The following is a 21,912-nucleotide window of genomic DNA, read 5'->3' on the forward strand; positions in this document are numbered from 1 at the left end:
TTTCAAGTTGATTAAATGTAAGGTAACAAGTTATCCTTTCACATAAAAGGATAGGCTGGATTTTACCGCTAAATAATACTGGTCTGTGAAAAGTGCTTTCTTGCTTCACCTTGTCCAGCAGCTGAGGTCGGCAGTGCAGACTCACAGAGCATGAGTGATTGGCACAACTTTTGTAAACCAGATGGCCACATCAGATGTTCTTGGGTTAAAACTGGTGTTTTCATTCTCTGCCTGCCACACCTGACAAGCCCCCTCTGCCTAACAGAGGTGACGCAACATTCCTAAGGTCAGTTGCAGAGCTGGGAATAGAACTCAGGGCTCTCGAATCTCAAGCCTATACCCCTCTCCACTGTACCATGCTGCCTCCTCTGGGGAAAAGTAAAGAAAAGGTAACAAAATCTCCTACAGTGCTGAACTATCTACATAATCAGATAGTTGTATTGTTCTATGTCAAGCACCAGGCATGGACAATTGGTGGGGGCAAGATACTGAATTTGGCAGACCAATATCTGATCTAGTATAGCAAATCTTGTGTTCTTAATACCATTCTCAATTTACAGAGCATGATCTACAAAATGGACTCTAAGTCATGTGTTTCAGAAAAGCCTCCCAAAACAGGGATGTTTGCCATTCTAGTTCTATATTTCTGTGGACACAGTGATCAATACCAAACTCAACAATTAATTTTTATATATGTTCAGAAACTATCTGGAAAATTAAAAGTTAATTTTAAGCACCAATAATCTTTGAAAGAATGAACATTTCTTTGTGTCCTGTATAGTCAAGTTTTTAATATCTAACATTACAGTGCATACCTGTAGTTTGATCCACGAGTACACGTGAGTTGATGATGCGGCCAAAACGTGAAAACATGTCTTCTACATCTTTTTGTGTCATTGTCCTTGGTAGTCCACTAATGTACAAGTTAGCATCTTTGATAACTTCAGAACTGGGACGAGCGTACGACACCTTCAAGAGAAATTTTTTTATTGTATGTGAAATTACATGAATGATTTGCTGTGTTATAAGACACCCACCTAAACTTCTTCCTTTGTAATACAGGCAATTTTCCTATGGTAGTTTCATAAAAGGAAAAACGATTGCCAGGAAATGGAAAGTAAGCAACAAAAGTGGTTTTTGTGCTTGATTAAAAAAAGAAGATACACAATCCTCTTCACTATTTGACTCTACTGACAACGAAACCAAGGTACTGTCTACACTGGCAAGTTTCTGCGCAGTAAAGCAGCTTTCTGCGCTGTAACTCCCGAAGTGTACACACTGCTAAGCCACTTAGTGCACAGAAACTGCAGAATTGTAGTGCTTAAAAAAAACAAACAAACAAACAAACAAAAACAACCCCCACCCCAACAAAAGGCATACAACATTCTGTGCTGGGGCTACAGCACTGCGGTGCCACCGTAGACACCATGGACGATTACAGTGCTGCGAGGTGTCCCACAATGCCTGTTCTCACCTCTCTGGTCATCGGTTTGAACTCTGCTGCTCTGCCCTCAGGTGACCAACTGTAATCCCCACCCCGTATATTCCTTTGGAAATTTAAAAGTCCCCTTCCTGTTTGCTAGGTGATGCGTGCAGTGGTCTCAGCCTATCTTTCCAAGTGGCCATGTCTGCTCCACGCACCAGGCGATCCCCCACTTGGAGCAATGCCGAGCTGCTGAACCTCATCGGCATTTGGGGAGAGGAGACTGTTCAGTCCCAGCTGCGCTCCAGTCGTAGGAATTCTGATATCTATGGATAGATTTCACGAAGCATGACAGAAAGGGGCCATGACTGGGACACATTGCAGTGTAGGGTCAAAGTGAAGCAGCTGCAGAATGCCTACCACAAAGCGCAGGAGACAAACTGCCGCTCCGGTACTGCGCCCACAAGCTGCTGATTCTACAAAGACCTGGACGCGATACTCGGCGGCGACCCCACCTCCACTGCAAAGACCACTTCGGATACTTCAGTGGCTCATGTGCCAGTCGAGAGTGGACTGAGCCAGGAGGAGGAAATCTTGGACAAGGAGGACCCAGAGGCAGAGGATGGCTTGGAGGTCAGAGATGCATGCAGCCAGGAACTCTTTTCTACCCTGGAGGAGGCTAGCCAGTCACAACTGTCGGAGACTGGTGAAGTGCAAACAGGAGAGCAGTCCCCTGGTAAGTGGACATGATTTTGGGAATCGCTGAAGCCAGTTGTTGGGGGCAGAAGGGTTACAGAAAACAGGCTTGTCTCCCGCTGCATTCCTAGACTGAGCAGCGGAACAGACTGTTGATTGACTCCCTCACTTCACAGGAATCTCCCTCAGAGATCTTCAGAAAACTCACGTGGAGATACTGGGCAATCCGCTGCCACAGGTTCATTGGCAGAGCTGCTTTGTTTCTTGACCCATTATCAGTAACTTTCCTGCGCTACTGTGCCGTCACAGCGGGGGAACCATTGCTGCACACAGGCGAGCTGCATAGGGGCCAGGGCGAAAGCCGCAAGCTTGGAGAAGACCCTCCCTTGATTCCCTGCTCACCCTCAGCAGCGAGATATCTTCCATAATGATCACATCCTGTGGGAAGTGTGGGGACAGGAATGATTATCACGCCCCCCCCCTACAGTGCTGGCTCTCCCCAAGAGCCACATGCCCCAGCAGGGTCCGGGAAGAGTGATTTACCCTATGGCTACTCACCATTTTGGGAGTCTTCTGACTCATGTGTGCTTGCCTGGGGTCAGCCAGTTAGTGACAAGTGTGAGAGTACTGGCTGTGCATTAAATCAATGAATCAGTGTTTTCTGTGTTGCAAAACAATACTGCTTCTGTAAAATGTTGCGTTTAAACTTCACAGAGATGACCTTGGGAGCACAGCCTCCCTCTTTGTTAGCGGCAGCTTAACGGCTGCACAGAATTAGAAAGCGGCCACGAAGAACTAAGGAGGACTTTCTGAGTGATGTTATGAGGCACCCAGCCGCCGAGAAACAGGAATTGAAGGAGTGGCGGGACAGCGAGACGAGGGACCAAAAGGAGAATGTGGCCTATCAGAATGAAGCCACGGAGCGGCTCTTAAACGTTATGGAGCGCCAAGTGGACACGCTCCAGGTGCTACTAGCACTGCAAACCGAGCAGCTCCATGCCCGCCCTCCCCTGCAGCCGCTTTCGGGAAACTCTTTCCCATGCACTCCCCAGACACCGCCAACACACTCTTATCAACCTTCTGGCTCCAGTCTGTACCCGCGGCATTCCACTCCTCCCCCCTCACAGTCCAGCACGGTGGACTCCTACTACCCACTGCACTCAACAGTTTGGGCCTGCTGAAGTACAGTATCCGCTGCATTGTACTCCAAAGGAGAATGCTGGATATGATCCCTGGACATACACATATCTTTAGCCATCCCGGTACCCCACCTCCTTCTGGGACCTTCCCTTCCCCCATCCCTCTCCCTGCTGTTTTTTTGTTTTGTTTTGTTTTACTCGCTCTCTCCTCCAGTTGTCTTTTAATAAAAAAATTGTGATGGTTTGAAAGCAATCTTTATTCTATTAATTGAAAGCAAAAACAGCACTGCAAAGCAACATACAATTGCATCATGTGCACCAATCACCTCCTAGCATTACAAGCACTGCAATCCCGAGCATAACAACAAATATTAGTGGCTTTCAGCATCAAATTGCTCCCTCAAAGCATCCCTGATCCTTACGGCCCTGTGCTGTACCTCTCTAATAGTCCTGGTCTCTGGCTGTTCAAACTCAGCCTTCAGGTGCTGAGCCTCTGTGGTCCAGCCCTAAGTGAAGCTTTCATCCTTCCCTTCACAAATATTATGGAGCGGTGATAAATGAAAGGGGGGGGGGGAATATGCAGTATCTCCCTTTTATGGACACCCAGCCAGCCAGTTCGCTATATAGTCTCTCTTGGTGGCTGTTCTCTGCTTGCTTTACCTGTAAAGGGCTAACAAAGTCCCCCAGGTAAAAGGAAAAGGAGTGGGCACCTGACCAAAAGAGCCAATGGGAAGGTTAGAACTTTTTAAAAATGGGAAAAAAGCTTTCCCTTTGTCTCTCGGTTGTTCTCTCTTGGCTTTATAAAATCTAGCAATAGCCTGATTTTCCAGATGTGTTTCCTTTCTTCTTTTTTTAATAAAATGTACCTTTCTTAAAAAACCTGATTGGGTTTTTGTCTTAAAGGTCTGTGTATATGTTTTTCAATTAGCTGATGGCAACAGCTGGGTTTCCCTTTTGTTTGTTTTCTTTCTCGGCTTCCCCAAGGGAGGGGTGTAAAAGCCGAGGGGCCTCAGGGAAAACTTCCCAAGTGAGTTTTTCTAGGATTTGCAAGAGGCAGTTTTTCACTTGGGTGGTGGCAGTGTTTATCAAAGGAGGGAGGGATAGCTCAGTGGTTTGAGCATTGGCCTGCTAAACCCAGGGTTGTGAGTTCAATCCTCGAGGGGGCCATTTAGGGACCTAAGGTAAAAATCTGTCTGGGGATTGGTCCTGCTTTGAGCAGGGGTTTAGACTAGATGATCTCCTGAGGTCCCTTCCAATCCTGATATTTTATGATTCTAAGGTCAAAGAAAAGCTGTAAACTTGGGAGTTTAATACAAGCCTGGAGTGGCAAGTATTAATTTTTAGAATCCTTGCGGGCCCTCACCTTCTGCACTCCAAGTGCCAGAGTGGGGAATCAGCCTTGAGAGGAGCGTACAGCACATGGCTATAAGCATAGGAATATTGTCATCGACCAGGTCCAGCTTCCCATAGAGGCAGCGCCAGCGGGCTTTTAAACGGCCAAAAACACACTGAACAGTCATTCTGCACTTGCTCAGCCTGTTGTTGAACTCCTTGTTGCTGTCAAATTGCCCCATGTAGGACTTCATAAGCCATGGCATTCACGGGTAGGTGGGGTCTCCCAGGATCACAATGGACATCTCAACTTCCCCTATGGTGATTTTCTGGTCCGGGAAGAAAGTCCCTGCTTGCAGCTTCCTGAACAGGCCAGTGTTCCGAAAGATGCATGCGTGATCCACACAAGGGCCTGGAGAACCATTGAGAAATGCCCCTTGCGATTTATGTACTTGGTGGCTAGGTGGTCTGGTGCCAGGGTTGGAATATGCGCGCCATCTATCGCCTCTCCACAGTTAGGGAAGCCCATTTGTGCAAAGCCATCTACAATGTCACACACATTGCCCAGAGTCATGGTCTTTCAGAGCAGGATGTGATTAATGGCCCTGCACTCTTCCATCAACACGAGTCCAACAGTAGACTTTCCCACTCTGAACTGATTACCGACCAATCAGTAGCAGTCTGGAGTAGTCAGCTTCCAGAGTGATCACCACACACTTCTCCAACAGGAGGGAAGCTGTCATTCTTGTGTCCTTGCGCCAAAGGGCTAGGGCGAGCTAATCACACAGTCCCATGAATGTGACTTTCCTCATCCGAAAGTTCTGCAGCCATGAATGCCACAAGCAATCTCGTGTCGTAGCTACTACGCGTGGCAAGATCAATGTCGCACTCCTCTTGCCTTTGTAGTTTAAGAAATAACTCCACTGCCACTCGTGACGTGTTAGTCAGAGCGAGCAGCATACTGGTCAACAGTTCGGGATCCATTCCTGCAGCCCGAAGAGGCAGGGCACACAGTACACAAACCATTGAAAGATGGCGCCAAATGTGGACGGAACCACAGGGATTGCTGGGATGCGAAACAATGCATCACGGGTCACTGGGACAGGACTCAGGATGCCCCGCGACCCCCTCAGCCTTCCCACAAGTCTTAGCGGCAGAAGAGAAAGAGGTGCTCTGTGGGAGAGCTGCCCAGAGTGCACCGCTCCGAATACTGTTGCAAGTGTGAACATGCTATTGCGCAGGCAGCTGACAGTGTGAACACACAGCAGTAGTTTCCCTTCAGCGCTCTCTGAGCAGCGCTGTAACTTTGCCAGTGTAGACGTGCCCCTAAGTGGCATCACTCTGATGAGCCAACTATAGGCCCAGCATTGATGCTGCCAACTGACATATGATACATTGAGCAGCCCCGACATGAGTTTTGCTTCATGTATCATATCTGTTATTTTGTAATAATTTCAGTGCCTACTAAGAACCAATAATCATATTCAAGCACAGAGCGTACCAGTTGAAGAACTCATGACATCAATACAGGCTTTTAGAACCGGAGTTAGGGACAGTTAACTAGCAGAAGTACACCTTTTATCCTCTTTTCAACCCTTCTACTACAGAAAAAGAAAGTTACAAGCAAATATTTCAGCAGATCTGAGAGCTTATCCTTTTCAGGATAATGGTATACATACATTGTGCACATCTTTCCTTTGTTTTAAGGCAGAGCTTATTGAATACCTGAGATTCACATGAGTTCAATCCAAAAGCCAGGCAACAATCTGGAATAATCTTACCTACTGTGCACAGACACCACAGTCGTCACATATGGCATTGGGATAGAACCCATGACCTGCCAGTAATTATGTACACCAGGAGTATGTAAATTGGCACCTAGATACTATAGTGATGGGTGCTCTAAAAATGGAGGGAAGGGAAGAGAGAGAGAGAGAATCTTTGAAAATAAAGCTATTACAAAAGCGGAGGTGTTTGACAGCTCATTCCACTGCACGGTTCCCCTATAAACACCCTGTTCCCAGTTTCTGGTGCTCTCTTTCTTGAGTGCACAGCATTCACTCAAGAACAGCAAATGACAAAACTAAATATTTATCTGAGCACGGAATCTAACAAGTCTCAGACTTAAGAACTTCTTCCAATGTAAGTTAATAATATAATTGACAAATATATTTACAAAACAAATGGGTGCTATTTGAGCTGCCTACTCAGGCTATTGTGCTTTACAGTGGTATCATCAAGGAGACAGATACTTCGGGAACTCAAGAGAAAAAAAAAAAAGCTGAATACTCAGCAATCCACACTTAATTCAGTAGCAGCTGCTGGGTGACCAGCAGTTATGAAAAATCAGTCCAAAAATCAGTCCAGTTTTAAGACAGTAATGAAACAAAATGCTAATTAGAAGTTTTCAAAATAATTTCTCTCACCAGCTAAGGTTTTCAAATATTTTCTTACGTCAAAAGCAGCACTGCTTTAAGTTATGCAAGATATTAAACCAACATTCATTCTTGAGCTTTTAACCTTGCAAGGCATATAGAAGTCTAAAAGGAATTGGGGAGACAACTTACTAGGAGAATGCATTAAAGTTTTAGAAGACAGAGTTTCAGTTAACTGTTCTTTATGTATAAGTTACACTTCTACAATATTAAGCTTTAAAATCCATGCTTGTTACCTTGATTGTTTTTGACTGAAGTCTCAGGCCATTCAGTGTGTTTATTGCTCTTTCAGCATCTTTAGCACTCACATAGTTCACAAAGCCATAGCCTAAGCTGTGTCCTGCATGAAAGAACATTTTTTTTACGTTAATCCTGATGAATAAAAAGGTGTCACTGTTGCAATTAAGTGAAATACATGTAATAAGTAAAAAAGTAATCAGTCTTTAGATGACAAAACTTCACCTAAAACATACAAAAACTTAAGAGCTATTCCAACAACCCCCGGTTAAGTTACTCAGGCCTGTCACATCATGTGGGGCGTCTGATGTAATGTTCACCCATTTGCCACTTCAGACACGTGTGTCCCCTTGAGGCTAGTGCATCTCAGATGGCAAATGGGGAGCCTCAACCAGGGCTTTGGAGCTGTGCTCCGGCTCCGCTCCAGCTCCAGGCAAAAACCTGCAGCTCCACTGCTCCGGAGCTGCTCCGCGCTCCAGCTCTGGGCTCCGCTCCAAAGCCCTGGCCTCAACAATACATTCAAGTCTGAAACAATGACTCAGGTACCCTGTGTCATCTGCAATCACAATCAGCAACTATTTTGTTACCTGGGACAGATCCTGACATGCAACATTTTCTATTTCACTTGTTACCTTCTCCCCCCTACCTTCAACAGGGTGTTTAACTGTTCTCTCACAGATTTTGAAACTTCATGCAAAAACAAATGAACCAAAGTGCTAAACTAAGTTTATAAATATACAAAGCTTGAAAAAGAGTGGCAAGTGAGAAAGTTTGGCAAATGACGGTGCACCAGAAAAGTCACAAGATTATCAGTTTCCCTGCTGCTGCAACAACTGAATCCTCCATTCCTGGAGGCAAGAGTAGAGAAAGAGGGCTCTCTTTCACACCACTATTATTATTTTGTTAAATTTGTCATGCTCTGTGTAGAAGGATGGAGAAAACCTTAGGTCCAAGTTGGTTCATGCCTTGTCTCGTAAAACAAATAAAGCCCTACTTCTCTGCAGGTATATTACTGGATGTTCATGTCCATTCTTTTCTTAAATTATTCTTCACTCCCTCTTAAGTGTTTGAGAATAAAAATTCAATCTTTAAATCTCAGACAGGAGCAAGCTCCTTACCTCTTAGGCCTGTAGGGAAATAAGGCAGTATGCCAGGAACGGTACAGTTACTTACTCTGAAGAAATGAATTCTCAGACAAACATTCTTTCTCCAATTTCCCTAAATGCCAGCCCCTGCTGAAGTACCAAGTACTAAGCCCACTTTAGGGTGCAACTACTGCCACCCGATATAGAACACATTTTAATCTTCTCAAATAATTTGACCTCAATACAGTGACACACTCACACTCCGTCTCCCTGCTTCCCAGTCAGAGCCGTGGGCTGTGATTAACGACAGCCAGGGAAAGATTGTATTATTTTATCTGACAGTCTAAAACAGCGGTCCCCAAGGCAGTGCCCATAGGCACCATGGTGCCTACCGGGGCGTCTAAGTGCGCTCTCGTATTGGCCGGTGGACGAGCATCCGCCGAAATGCCGCCGACAAGCAGCGTCATCCAGACGCTTGTCGGCGGCATTTCGGCAGCGATGCCTATTGACGTTGCTGCTTGTCGGTGGCATTTTGGCGGATGCTCGTCCACCGCCACAGTCCTCGGTGGCTCGTCGTCTGGCGCCCACCAAATGAAAAAGGTTGGGGACCACTGGTCTAGAAGCTCTGCTTTGGTGGAAATGGTTTGGTTTGAGGTCACTAGGGGAGAAGACATGGCTGAGAAAGTTGCCCCAGAGGATCTTCTTCGGAATCAGTCATTTTTGGCATATGGGCTCGTTCCAAAGTAGCCATCACCAGACAAAGAGGGAGCTCTGTATTATCCCAAGGTCAGAGCCCCTGCAGGACCCATGTATTACAGGAAAATTAAACCCTCTAGGATCATTTCAAAGTTGAATACACCAAAATAATGCCAGCTTTCCAGTACCTGCTCTGGACCATTTACAGATAATTGCAATGGACTCTTAAACATTGATCCTCTCAAAAGTACCAGTAGATCCACACAAGGATCCATGAGATGAACTAACAGCAATATCAAATAACAGAAGGAATCTCGAGGGGTATAATGATTCAGTGATTATGAAGAGTGCTGGGAATTACTATGTATGATATGGGGCTAAATTTAATATGCAACTACAGCACCCTTTGACATTCTTAATGAAGTTGTACACATTGGCCAGCAAAATGACAACACACACTAGATAAAAAGATGCAACAGCCCGACAGTATCTAAAGCCAAAGAGTACTATTGTACATTTCACACCTCAAACAATCACAAAGGATCAAATGCTTCTGACTTCTACCAATCTGCTATAGCTCCCAAATGAAATGGACCTCTCATCATCTTTCCCCACATAGGACTAAACACAGTGTGCTATTCTCTCCATTATTACAGCGGGCATACCCTATTTTTTGTTGAGGATGAGCCCACAGTGAACTTGAATGCTTCCAGATGGTTCTGAAGGAGAATATGTTATTTATGACAGACAACTCTCTTGATGGCTTGGTACCACTCTATAACAATCTTTTCCTCTTAACTATAGATAACGGTGATCCCCTAGGTGCCTGCTTCATCCTTGGAGGATACAAAGATTTACAGTTGACCTGTGACAGACGAAGCAAAGAAGATGACAGATGTTTTTAAATTCAGATGGTGTGACTATACAGATGGCAAAAAAATATCCCTTGACTTCTACTATAGCATGTGCAAAGTCCTGATCAATGGATTTGGTCTGATTGCAGATATACTGGTTAATGCAGAGTGCCTTCGTCTGATTGTTGATGAGACTTTCTCCAATTTGGAGGAAACGCCTGGTTACTTTACAGATACAAGTCAGAGCTAGACTGAATTCTCTAAATCTGAGATAGTGGTGCAGGGCCTGGGAAGAGATAAATACTAGGTTCTCTCTCTGGTTGAGTTTTGGTCTGCATTATGCACTGGTAGAACTTCATGCCACAACCTGTTATCTGGGTCCCTGTCCTTCCTGACTGGTACAGACCACTGGAGAGATGGGAAAGGCACTGGATCCTTCAGAACTGGAGCATGCTCACATCTCTTTTGAAGAGCAGAGTGTTAAATGCTCTTTAGGAAGCATATTTTCAGCTTCTGTCCAGAAACCCACCTCAAAGCAGACTTAGCAGAGATTATGGAAAAGGTTACAGTAAAACTAAATCTCTCAGTTCTGGACTTCCCTGCGCTTTTTTGATCAGGGTTCCAACCTAGGTACAGAGATTGCCAACCAACACCACAAGTGTAATCTTCTCCTGGCAAAGGATCAAAATCCATAATCCTAGTTATCAACTCTCTCTTCAGTACCACAGATCATGAGGTGTTATGGCAAGTCAACAGGGCTGCTCTTTAGTGGCTGTGTTACTTTTTGTGGCGAGATCCTGAGGGCACTTTCATGTGAAGTACCGCAAAGTTCTATGATGTCACTCAATGAGCATGCTAAATGAGTGGCAAAGTAATAGGGCCCTAAATATTTCAATATATTGATGATAGATTTATTGCCATTTCCTACAGCTCAGAGAGTGAAGTTGAGCATCTTCCCTAGCTCTGGACAAGATTGGCTATGGATGAGAGTGAGCTGGATTAAACATATTACAGATAAAAATGGAATGATATAGTGGGTGAAGGGAGGCAACTGGAGGGGGTGGCTTATGTCGGATCCTTTGAAGGCATCTGGCCATACTCAGTAGTAAAATTAAAAAATTAAGGGTCTGGTTAAATTTCCAGCTGCTGCTAGATGCGCAAACAAGAGCAGTGACAAAGACACCCTTTTCTTGCCTCTGGCAATGGGGTTGCATCCTTTCCTCTCAGATGAAGACTTTTCCACTATAATCCATGCCTTTGTCACCTTTAGTTTGGACTCAATGTGCTCTATACATAGGTTAGATCTTAAATCCATTCACAAGCTGAAGCTAGTGCAGAATGTTGCAACTCTTCTGTTAAATGGAATATCTTCCTGTAAGTGCATGATGGCAGTGGTCCAGGACCTATCCCTTGGCTCCCAGTTGTTGATTTTGAGTTTTAATGCCATAAATGGGTTGGGATCATCCAACATAAAACACACTTCTTTCCTTGTGCAATCCTGCAGTAGTTGTGATCAGAAGAGGCATATACCCAGGGAGCTCTAGTATAGAAGAGGGAGCTGGTCATACCACCCGCTCTGAGGGTTTCTGACATTGTAATTCACTCCCATCTCCTAGTTCTAGATAGCCCAACTTAACTGACTTTTAGGGCATGCTGAAAAGTATACTTTGAGCAGGCATTTGGAGAGAGCTGAAGTGATTAGGGAAAGTGTTATTTAGGGGCCAGATGGATGGGGGACAAATTATTTAATTTATCCTACAGTTGCAGGTTGGTGATAGTATGTATGATATTGGGGGGGAGGGAATGACTAGAGAGGAGAATATACTGCTGTATTGATTTTGTAATAGTTTTCATATAGTCTATTTTTAGTTGATGGAAAGGATAGCAAGACTCTGGATAGACCAGCTTGGGTGTATATTTAAATCCAAACACATTAAATTAAATAAAAAGCAAAAGCAAATACGCCCTTTCTTCAGCTGAATCATTAGCCAAGCAGAACATGCAACAAAGTTATTTTAGATAAAGTATTACACTCACAAGAATATCTTTTTTGTTGTTGTTATACTGTATTCTAACTGCTTCTCTTGAAGCATATGGTATTGGCCACCGTCCAAGACAGAAAAACAGAACAGACAGACGATTTATTCTGATCCAATATGGCAATTCCTATGTTTCTGAACATCAATTTCAATGAACAAACTCCCCAGAAATGACCATGTGCAAAACCATTAGCTTCAATTAAATATATATATTTTTTATATAAGAACTTGTTCATCCTTGCTGTTCATTCCTTGTTTGGACAGGTGTGAAAAGCCCGAACATTTTGCCTTTTCAGTGTTTATTGCATTTACAAACAGAAGCACTGAAGTGCTTTATTCAGAGACTTTTCCAGAAATCAAGATCATCTTCAACTGGCCCAATCTCCCAGTACCTTCAGGTTAGGCATTAGAGTTCAGTTTTTCTAGAAAGCTGTTTCATACAGTTAACTTAATAGAAACAATAGTTTCTGGACAAACAGGAACCAAAATAAGTAATTTATAATCAGTTTTGCTGTCAACTTGGTAAAGAAGTGTTCACATATATGTGGCGGGAAAAGGATGTGGACAGACAAGTTAGCCCAGGGGAATGGGATTCGACTTGGGAACAAAATCAGCACTCTTGATTTGCAGCACAATAAAATTAAAATTTAAGTTTTTAATGTACTTTAAGACTAGCGTGGTTAAAAAAACACTATAAAAGTTGGGTGGGAACAGGTTTTGAAGAAATTGCAGTCGAAGAGGTGAGAAATATTACACACTTAGTGAACATGTCCAATTATTAGACTATAGGCGATTCATAACCACCAAATAGTTCCATGCGTTTACATATTTGGCTGAGCAAAGCAAGGCCTTACACTCAACTCAATGGCATTTCTCTGTCTGTAACATGGTAACTTTTGAAAACTGCACTGGCTCAATTCCAAAATGTCAGGGAATGTTCCAGGTATCAATTTGCCAAAATCGGTAGGATTCTGCACAAGTCAGAAGCCTGATTTCCACTGATCTAGTTATGATTATGCAGGCTCTGGATACAAGGGTGAGGTCAATGCCCTGAGAGGTTAAGGTGAGATATTGGGACTCGAGAACGTCTCTCTACAGCACCAAATGGGCATTCTGTGGACCTAATTTAAGTGAAAATAAGGCTTGCTGGAAGCCTCTCGCACATTCACCCACTGGGCTCCTCACCTCCACTCCAGCCAGGTCTGTCCCCAGCTGGGACACTCACACTGGGGCAGGAGCTGGCCCTCAGGGGGTCAAGGGATCCAGCTGGGTATACAGCTTCACCTACATAAACACTGAAGTATGCAACCCTCTAGATATTACCAAATGATTCTTTAGGGCTTCCTAGTAAAAAATGAAAAAGTGAACAATGACTCTTAAATTAGTAGCCACTGGACTATTGGCAACTTCTCAATGGAGAAGGAAATTTATTTGAAAATTAGACAAACCTTAATAAGTAGAGTTGTCAAATTATTAAAACACAGTCACAATTAAACACAATTTTAATCGCAATGTTAAACAATAGAATACCAAATTAAATTTGTTATAAATATTTTGGGTATTTTTCTACATTTTCAAATATATTGATTTCAATTACAACAGAATACAAAGTGCACAGTGCTCACTTAATATTTCTGATCTTTTTTAGTTTACAAATATTTGTAAACAAAAGAAATAATATTTTAAATTCACCTCATTCAAGTACTGTAGTGCAATCTCTATCGTGAAATTGCAACCTACAAATGTAGAATTATTTTGTACATAACTGAACTCAAAAAAGAATATATAGAACTTCAGAGGCTACAAGTCCACGCAGTCCTACTTCTTGTTCAGCTTAATTATTAAGACAAACAAGTTTGTTTACATTTATGGGAGATAATGCTGCCCACTTCTTATTTACGACGTCACCTGAAAGTGAGAACATGCATTCACATGGCACTGTTGTAGCCAGCATTGCAAGGTATTTACATGCCAAATATGCTAAATATTCGGATGCTTCCATGTTGATGGGTTCTGCTTGATAATGATCCAAAGAAGTGATTAAGTCACGACTATTTTTTTAAATCTAGATATTTGTTTTGCATTAATCCCTTGCATTAACTGCGATTAATTTGACAGCTGTCAAATTATGTTTTGCTGTAATTGAAGGGTTAACTCATCAAGTACATACCTATACAACAATATACACAAAGGATAAAAACCATACTTAAATAATATTTAGTTAGAATTTGCAACACTGGACAGTACAATCACCTGCAAATGATAGAGCATTTACAATTGTTTTTGAATATCTTTAAAATACATTACACTTGCTTTGATTTGCTAATATAAGCAGAAACAGATTAGGAGGTACTTAGATTAGGTGGTTACTTAATTAGATATTTTGAGACACATGTGGTACCTACTTGTATTCCACTGAGGGTTTATGCGTGTGCACCATGCATCAAGAGCTGGAGATTTTTCAAGAAGTAGTGTCTGTTGGGCCATGCATGTGCCCTTTGCTCGCCTCACATTTTCAACTGAGGTGATTGAGGGTGGGCCAGACTGACCTTGTCTCCAATTCCTTCTCCACCGTGAATTCCTCCTCCAATTCCTTCACCACCACTGCAAGATATTCGCAGCAGAGGGGAAGGAGGGCAGGAAGTGGAATACAGATAGGGACCACAAATCTTGTGGACCCTCCAGTTACAGGTAAGTAACCTCCTCCTCTTCTGTGAATGATGGTCCCTATTATATTCCACTGAGGGTGATTAACAAGCAGTACACTTAAGTCGGAGGACGGTGCAAGGATGAAGATAGAAAGGTTGAGCAGAGGACAGCCGTGCCGAATGAGACATCCGTCGCAGAATCCCACACCTATGCGTGACAAAGGTATGTACTGAATGCCATATGTCCACTCTACATATGTCCCAAAGCAGCACAATGTGGAGGATGGCCACGGTCGAAGCCTGAGCTCTCAGGGAATGGGCCCTCACCCCAGGGGATGGAGGCAGTCCCGACAACTGATAGCATAGTGAAATCCACTTGGAGATTGCATGCCACTTAACCCTCTTGGCTATTGTTTATCGCAATCTAGAAGATTTCCTGATTGGTCTTGTCCTCTGCAGGTAGAAGACCAAGGCCTTATGGGACATCAAGGGAGTGAAGTCATCATTCCTCTTCAGAGGCATGAGGCTTCAGGAAGAGAGCAGGTAAATGTATGTGTCGGTTGAGATGAAACTGGGATACGAACTTTGGCAGAAACTTGGGATATAGGTGCAGGGAGACTTAATCCTTATGGGAAAGTGGAGAAAGGAGGGTCTGCCCTCATGGCCCCAAATTCACCTACACTTCTTGCCAAAGTGATAGTCACAAGGAAGGCAACTTTCATGGAAAAGAGGGACATAGAGTAAGAAGCTAGAGGCTCAAAGAGCTGTTTCATCAATGCCGATAGAACTAGTTTAAGGTCCCACTGGGGGGCGATAGGTTGCACAGTGACGTTCTAATGAGGCCTTTCAAAACCTAGCAATCAACAGATATGGAGTGTCCTTCCACAGGGGGGTGAAAAGTGCTACATTGCTGCTAGGTGGGCCTTGAGAGAGTGGAGGGCGAGACCCGGTGACCCCAAGCACAGGAGGTAATCCAAAAAAAGAGGAAATCTTCACCTCTTCTAGGGAAAAGTCCGTTCTGTTGGGCCCAGGTGGTGAAGCGGTTTCACTTGGCCCAGAAGGAATGCCTTGTGGACTCCTTCCTGCTACTCAAGAGGTTGTCTTCTGATGAACACGCCTGTTCTAGAGAAGATGCCCATCTAAATACCACTCTGTGAGGTGAAGTGTCTGCTGATCAGGATGTCTGATCTTCCCATTATGTTGCGTTAGCAGCTCAGGGAAAGTAGGGGATGGGAAGTGGAGGGCAAGCTGACATGTAGAGAAGGTTGGGAAACCAGATGTGTCTCGGTCACAGTGGGGCAATCAGGATAACCATTGCTCTCTCCTGCCTGATCTCGTGGAGTACTTGTGGCAGGAGTGGTGGTGGGGAAGACGTAGTTGATCTGGTCCAACCAGCAGAGAATGAGTGCATTTCAAGTGGAAACCAATACTGCACTAGGAGAGGTATGTGCCTTGGGAGAGGCAAAGAGGTCCCTTGTCAGAGTCCCCCATTTGTTGAAGATGTCGTTTACTACGGTATCAGAGTTCCCACTTGTGATTGGTCATGAACTGTCAGCTGAGAGAGTCTGCAATCACGTTCTGAGTCCCTGGAAGATAGGCTGCAGATAAAAGGATCTTGTGCACGATGCACCAATATCATAGATTGATCACCTCACCACAAATAAAGCAGTTAACTTCATGCCCCCTTGTTTGTTGATGTAGTAAACAGTGGTGGTGTTGTCCAGAATGATAAGAACATGATGGGTGTAAATGGATAGGAGAAATGCTTGGCATGCCTTCCTTACAGCTCTGAGTTCTAGAATGTTGACATGCATCCTGAATTCCTGAGGGGTCAATGTTCCTTATGTTATGTGATCTCCCCACCTATGAGGGATGTGTTGGTGATAAATAGTCTTGTCCGGGGAGGATGGGAGAAAGGGGACCCTCACACAGACCTGTCGGGGGTCTGTCCACCACTGGAGGGAAGAGTGTACTTCAGTAGGAACTGTCAGTATCAGATCCATGGCATGGCACATGAGTGAGTAAACTCTCTGGAGCCACATCTAGAAGCAGCAAAGGTGGAGGCGAGCCAAGGCAGTGATGTACGTGCCCAAGGCCATATGGCCAAAGAGGGACAGGCAAGTCTTGACCGGGACAGAAGGACCGCTAACTACTTGGGCTATGAGTTCCTGCAGAGACTGGAATATGTTCCTAGGTAGGTACGCTCGTGCTATGATTAAGTTGATGGAGGCCCCTATAAATTCTAGGGACCATGTGGGGTCCAAAGTTGATTTTTCAACATTGATGCCGACTCCAAGGGATGAAAGCACTCTGAGTAACATGGAGGTGGAAATCTGGACTACGCTGCTAAGAGCCAGTCATTGAGATAGGTGTTATGAGGTCCCTGTATTCCGCTGAGACAGGCCTCTATGATGGAGAAACCTTTGGTGAAGACCCTGGGAGCAGTGGTGAATCCAAATGGCAGGACCCTGTATTGAAAGTGCTGAAGGCCCACCGTAAACATCAGGAACCTTTGGTGGGACAGATGAATGTTTATATGAAAATAAGCATCCTGAATATTGAGAGCCAGAAGCACATGCCTTCTTCGAATGATGGGATGACGGCTGCTATGGTGACCATATGAAACTTGGGCTTTGCGGCTGAAGCAACTGAGATGATAGAGATACAGGATTGGGCTCCACCCACCCTTCTTTTGGGGTATCAGGAAGTAAGTTGAATAGAAAAGTCCAGAGGAACCCACTCTATCGCCCCACTTTGTGGTCAGAAGTCTACCTCCAGGGCGAGGATTCTGTCATGAGTGGTCCTTCAGGAGGGATCAGGGAGGGGGTTGTGAATGAGGTAGCGTAAAGAACTCAATCATATAGCCATAGTGGGTGACGTTTAGCACCCACTTGTACAGGAACTCCTCACTTAAAATCATCCCGGTTAACATTGTTTCATTGTTACATTGCTGATCAATTAGAGAACATGCTCGTTTAAAGTTGCGCAATGTTCTCTTATAACTTTTTTGGCAGCTGCCTGCTTTGTCCACTGCTTGCAGAAAGAGCAGCCCGTTGGAGCTAGCTGGTGGGGACTTGGAATCAGGGTGGACTGGCAGCTCCCCTAAGTTCCCTGTGTGGCAGCCGCTCAGCAGGCTAATCAATTGCTGGCAGTTCAGCTGTCTCTCCCCCACTGCCATGTGCTGCTCCTGCCCTCTGCCTTGGAGCTGCTCCCAGGAGCTTGCTGGGGGGGGGGAGGGGGGAGGATGAGGGGGGCTAATGTCAGGGTGTCCCCCTGCTCCTGCCCCTCGCTTACCCCATCTCCATAGAGCGGGGGGGGGGGGGCACAACAGGGCTCAGGACAGGGGAAGCTTGCTGGGAGCAGCTGCTGTCTCAATTTGCTGATCTACTTAAAAAGGCAATGTACTTAAAGTGCGGTCAGCATACTTAAAGGGGCAACATGCAACTCTCTCTCACACAGGGTGTCTCTCTCTGTCTGCCATGCTGTCTCCCCTCCCTCCATTTGTGCTGCTTTGTAGAGTGTGAGGCTACGTTAACAACGTGTTAACCCTTGAGGGCTCAGTCAAGTACTAGATCATCATTTAGCAGTAAGGCATTCCCTGGGAAATATCCCACCCTCTGACTTCACTACCTCAACTAAGCTTCATGATCATCATTGCTGTGTACAGTATTAAATTGTTTAAAACTTAGAGAAAGAGAGAGAGAGAGAACGCGCGCGCGCATGTGTATATATAGTCTTTTGTCTGGTGAAAAAAATTTCCTTGGAACCCAACCTCCTCCTCATTTACATTAATTCTTATGGGGAAATTGGATTCGCTTAACATCGTTCCGCTTAAAGTCGGATTTTTCAGAAACATAACTACAATGTTAAGCGAGGAGTTACTGTACGTTGTTATTGCACTCCAAGCTTGTAAAGAGAGTGCTAGACGACACCCAAACGGGGTGGGGTGTTTATATCGCAGCAGGCAAGGTGGCTGACAGCTCTCTAGAGTTCCTCAGAAATACCTCTTCTGTAGGGGTTGCATCTGGGAGGAGGAAGACTGGGAGGGTGGGTCTTGGAGGATGAGATTTTTTAATCTTCTGATACTTCCTTGGTGTTTTGTAAGGCCGTTGATGGAAAAACTGGGAGGTTCTGTAATGCTGTGCGGGCTGCGGCAGTAGAACTTAAGTTTCAGCACACGTGTGTAAATACTCAAAATGGAATGTAGCTCTCAGAACCTTGAGGGTGTGGAGGGAATCATCAGGTCTTTGATGGTATTTTGTACCTCCCTAGGTAAACCAGACAAATGGAGCCCCACTACCTCCTCATGACGATGTGCCCATGGCCATTTAATGGAATGAGGTATCTGCTGCATGTACCGCTGATTGGACTGAGGTCCTTGCTATCAGCTTCCCCTCCACAATTATTGCCTGGAATCGGGTCTGGTCCTGTTGTGGCAGCTACTTGCAAAATCCTGCAATTTTCTGTAATTCAGGAAATCATATGTGGTAAGTAATGCTTGATCATTTGAAATCCTGTATTGAAGGTTGGCTGAAAAGAAAACTTCGCAGCCTGAAAGGTCCAGTTGCTTGCCCTTCCTGTTGAATGGGGTGAAGGATGGATGCTGTTGCCTAGCCCGTTCTGTCATTGCATGTACAAGTTAACTGGGAGGTGGATGTGAGAAGAGAAACTCAGACCCCTTGACTGGTACATAGTATTTTTTTCTGCCCCTGTTCGGGTAGGCGTACGTGTGGCTGGCGTATGCCAAACTGTGTGAGCTGGCTCAAGGATGGCATCGTTGATGTATATCGAGGCCAAGCAGAGTCGCTCTGAGAGAAGTATATCCAGCAGCTTATGCTGAGTGTCTTGGATCTCCTCCAGGGGAATGTAAAGCTCTCCAGCCACTCCACTCAGGAGATCCTGGAATGGCTAGTAGTCATCAGAAGATGGGGAGGATGTTGAAACCACTGCCACGTCAGGAGAGGATGATGGGAATTTCTCCTGTTCCAGCAGTACCGTCTGAGATGCTCATCTTCCATTACAGGTTCCAAACGTCAACTCGAAAGCACCTCAGATGGTGAAATAGGCAAAGCCTCCCTGACAGAATGGACAGGTTTTGAGAGAAGGTACTGGGGCCAGGATCTGCAATAGGGCCAGCAGGATGGATCCAGAGGGTGCTGAGGAGGGCCCCATGGTGCAAGGAAACCAGTGGCTCCACGGCAGCTGGAGTGGAGAATACTGTCATAATATAGAAGGCCTCGTAGTGGCGGAAAGGGATGGATGGTCCCTAACCCTCATCCAAGTCCTCTGAAGATGAAAACTTGGAGACCGGTTCCATTGGCAGTACCATCAGAGCTGTGCACTGCTGGAGTGGGGGGCGAGGAGTGCCTCAGATGTGGCATGTCTGATGCCGGATATAACGTCTCCCTGGAAGTAGAGGGCTCCAGAAAGCATTGGGACTTTGGTTCTCCCAGAACAAACACTTACTGGGGTTCTGGCACTTTTCCCAACCTCCCTGGAGTCAAGAGTGCTTTCTCGGTCCCCGGAACCGGAATGGGAGCGGTGGTCTTCCTTGGAGCTTATGGCTCTCTGGCTCTGAGCGATGCTAATGTTGACTTGTGTGTGCAGGTCCACACTCGGTACTGGCGGATCTGTGGATTTATGCAGCTTCTTTTCACGTTTGTGCACTGTAGGTTGCACTCAGTCCCCATGACTGGAACTCACGGAAGGAGTCTCTCCCTTCGTAGGTTTAGAGGAAGACTTACTGCCATGCGTATGTGCATGTCTCCTTATCTCCTGACTAGGCCCATGCGCATGGTCCATAATGGTGGTACTGCTGGTGCCGGCCTTGAACTTCATAGTTGAAGGCACACTGTTGGTAGCCTCAGGTTGACGTACAGTGGGGTTGCCTGGCCAGGGTCAAAATGAGGTCTCATGGCAACTTCCATGAGGTACTTCTGGAGGTGGAGAGACTGGGTATGGCTTGGGAAGAACTGGAAGATATTGCACCTGGATGAAATGTGGGCTTCTTCCAAGCAGTAGATGCAGTGTTAATGTTCATATCTGACCAAGAAGGAACGCAGGCAGGAGGTGCAGATTTTAAAGCCTAAGGTTCTCTGCATAGGCCAGTAGCCGCACATGGGTGGTGGTGGTGGGTGTTCACTGGGAATAAAACATCCCAAAAAGGAACCCCGATCCTACTAACAAACTACTATAAAATCAACAGAAATGGTAAAAACTGTAAAACTATGTACACTTTTTTTTTTTTTTTTTTATTATTAAATAAAGTGTATCACACGCAAGAGGACACTAATAGTTCCAACCTGGACCATGTGGCAGTCAGAAGGAACCGGAGACATTATTGGTCCAGTCCGCCCTTTATCACCTCAGACAAAACCATGAGGCAAGCCATGGGTGCATGTGCGGATCAATGAACACTATTACCTGAAAAAATCTCCAGATCCAAACACATGGTGCATATGCATAAGCCCTCACTGGAATACAGTAAGGACCATCACTCGAAGAACTGTCTTTTCAGTGTAAAGCAAAAAAGTCCTTGATGACAATGACTATGTTTGTATAAGATTTCTCTAAACAAAATGATTTTTTGTAATTGTTAATATTATACTTGTGGTGCTTGTGTGGTAGAGAGATTTGTAAAATTACTAAACTACTTCCTAAATAAACAGTTATTTTAAAGGAGGAAATCATTTAAATTTGCCATAATAAAGGCTGCCCCTTCTTCCTTAATTTTGCCCCAATGATATGACCACGTTATTTTCTTGCCCCACAGAACCTGGGCCTCAATCAATGCCTAGAATACATAGTAAGGCTATATCTACAGTACAGCTTATATTGGCATAAGCTATGTCACACGGTAGTGTGACTAAACCACCACCGAGCGACATAAGTTACACTGACATAAGTGCTTGTGTGCACAGTATATGTTGGTGGAAGAGCTTGTCCTGCAGACATAGCTGCTGCCATTCGCCGAGGTAGTTTTATTGACAGAGCGTCTTCAACAGATGCACTGCAGCTGCATCAGTCCAGCTGTGCCGCTGCAGCACTGAATGTGTAGCCATGCCCCCAATGAGGCAGTTATCTGAAGCCCTCACACCACCCCTGCCTCAGTCAAAGGTGTGTAACAAATAAAGCAGGGGACTACAGGAAGAGAAAGGATGGGCTTGTGGTTTAGGAAGTGCATTGGGGCTGCTTCTTCAGGAAGTGGGCAAAAGTAAGATCATCCTGGACAGACATTGCCTTTGTCTTCCTCCTCACTGGATATTTACATGGGCTGATGATTCCTCAAAAGCTATCACACTCTAAACAGTCATATTCCTTTTCAGCAC

General features: G+C 44.9%; 1 protein-coding gene across 8 annotated transcripts in view; it reads right to left on the reverse strand.

Annotated features, from left to right (window-relative positions):
• ELAVL1 (ELAV like RNA binding protein 1) overlaps positions 1 to 21,912 on the reverse strand; it is a 101,950-nt gene that overhangs the window by 31,412 nt on the left and 48,626 nt on the right. For all 8 annotated transcript variants that reach the window (XM_065578297.1, XM_005283792.4, XM_065578296.1 and 5 more), the window contains 2 exons: positions 7,262 to 7,365; positions 816 to 969 (listed from right to left, as the gene is read on the reverse strand). In XM_065578297.1, coding sequence (XP_065434369.1) covers positions 816 to 969; positions 7,262 to 7,365 — 258 coding nt within the window. The remainder of the gene's footprint in view (positions 1 to 815; positions 970 to 7,261; positions 7,366 to 21,912) is intronic.

This window comes from Chrysemys picta, chromosome 25, assembly GCF_011386835.1.
Source record: "Chrysemys picta bellii isolate R12L10 chromosome 25, ASM1138683v2, whole genome shotgun sequence".
NCBI classification, from domain to species: Eukaryota; Metazoa; Chordata; order Testudines; family Emydidae; genus Chrysemys; species Chrysemys picta.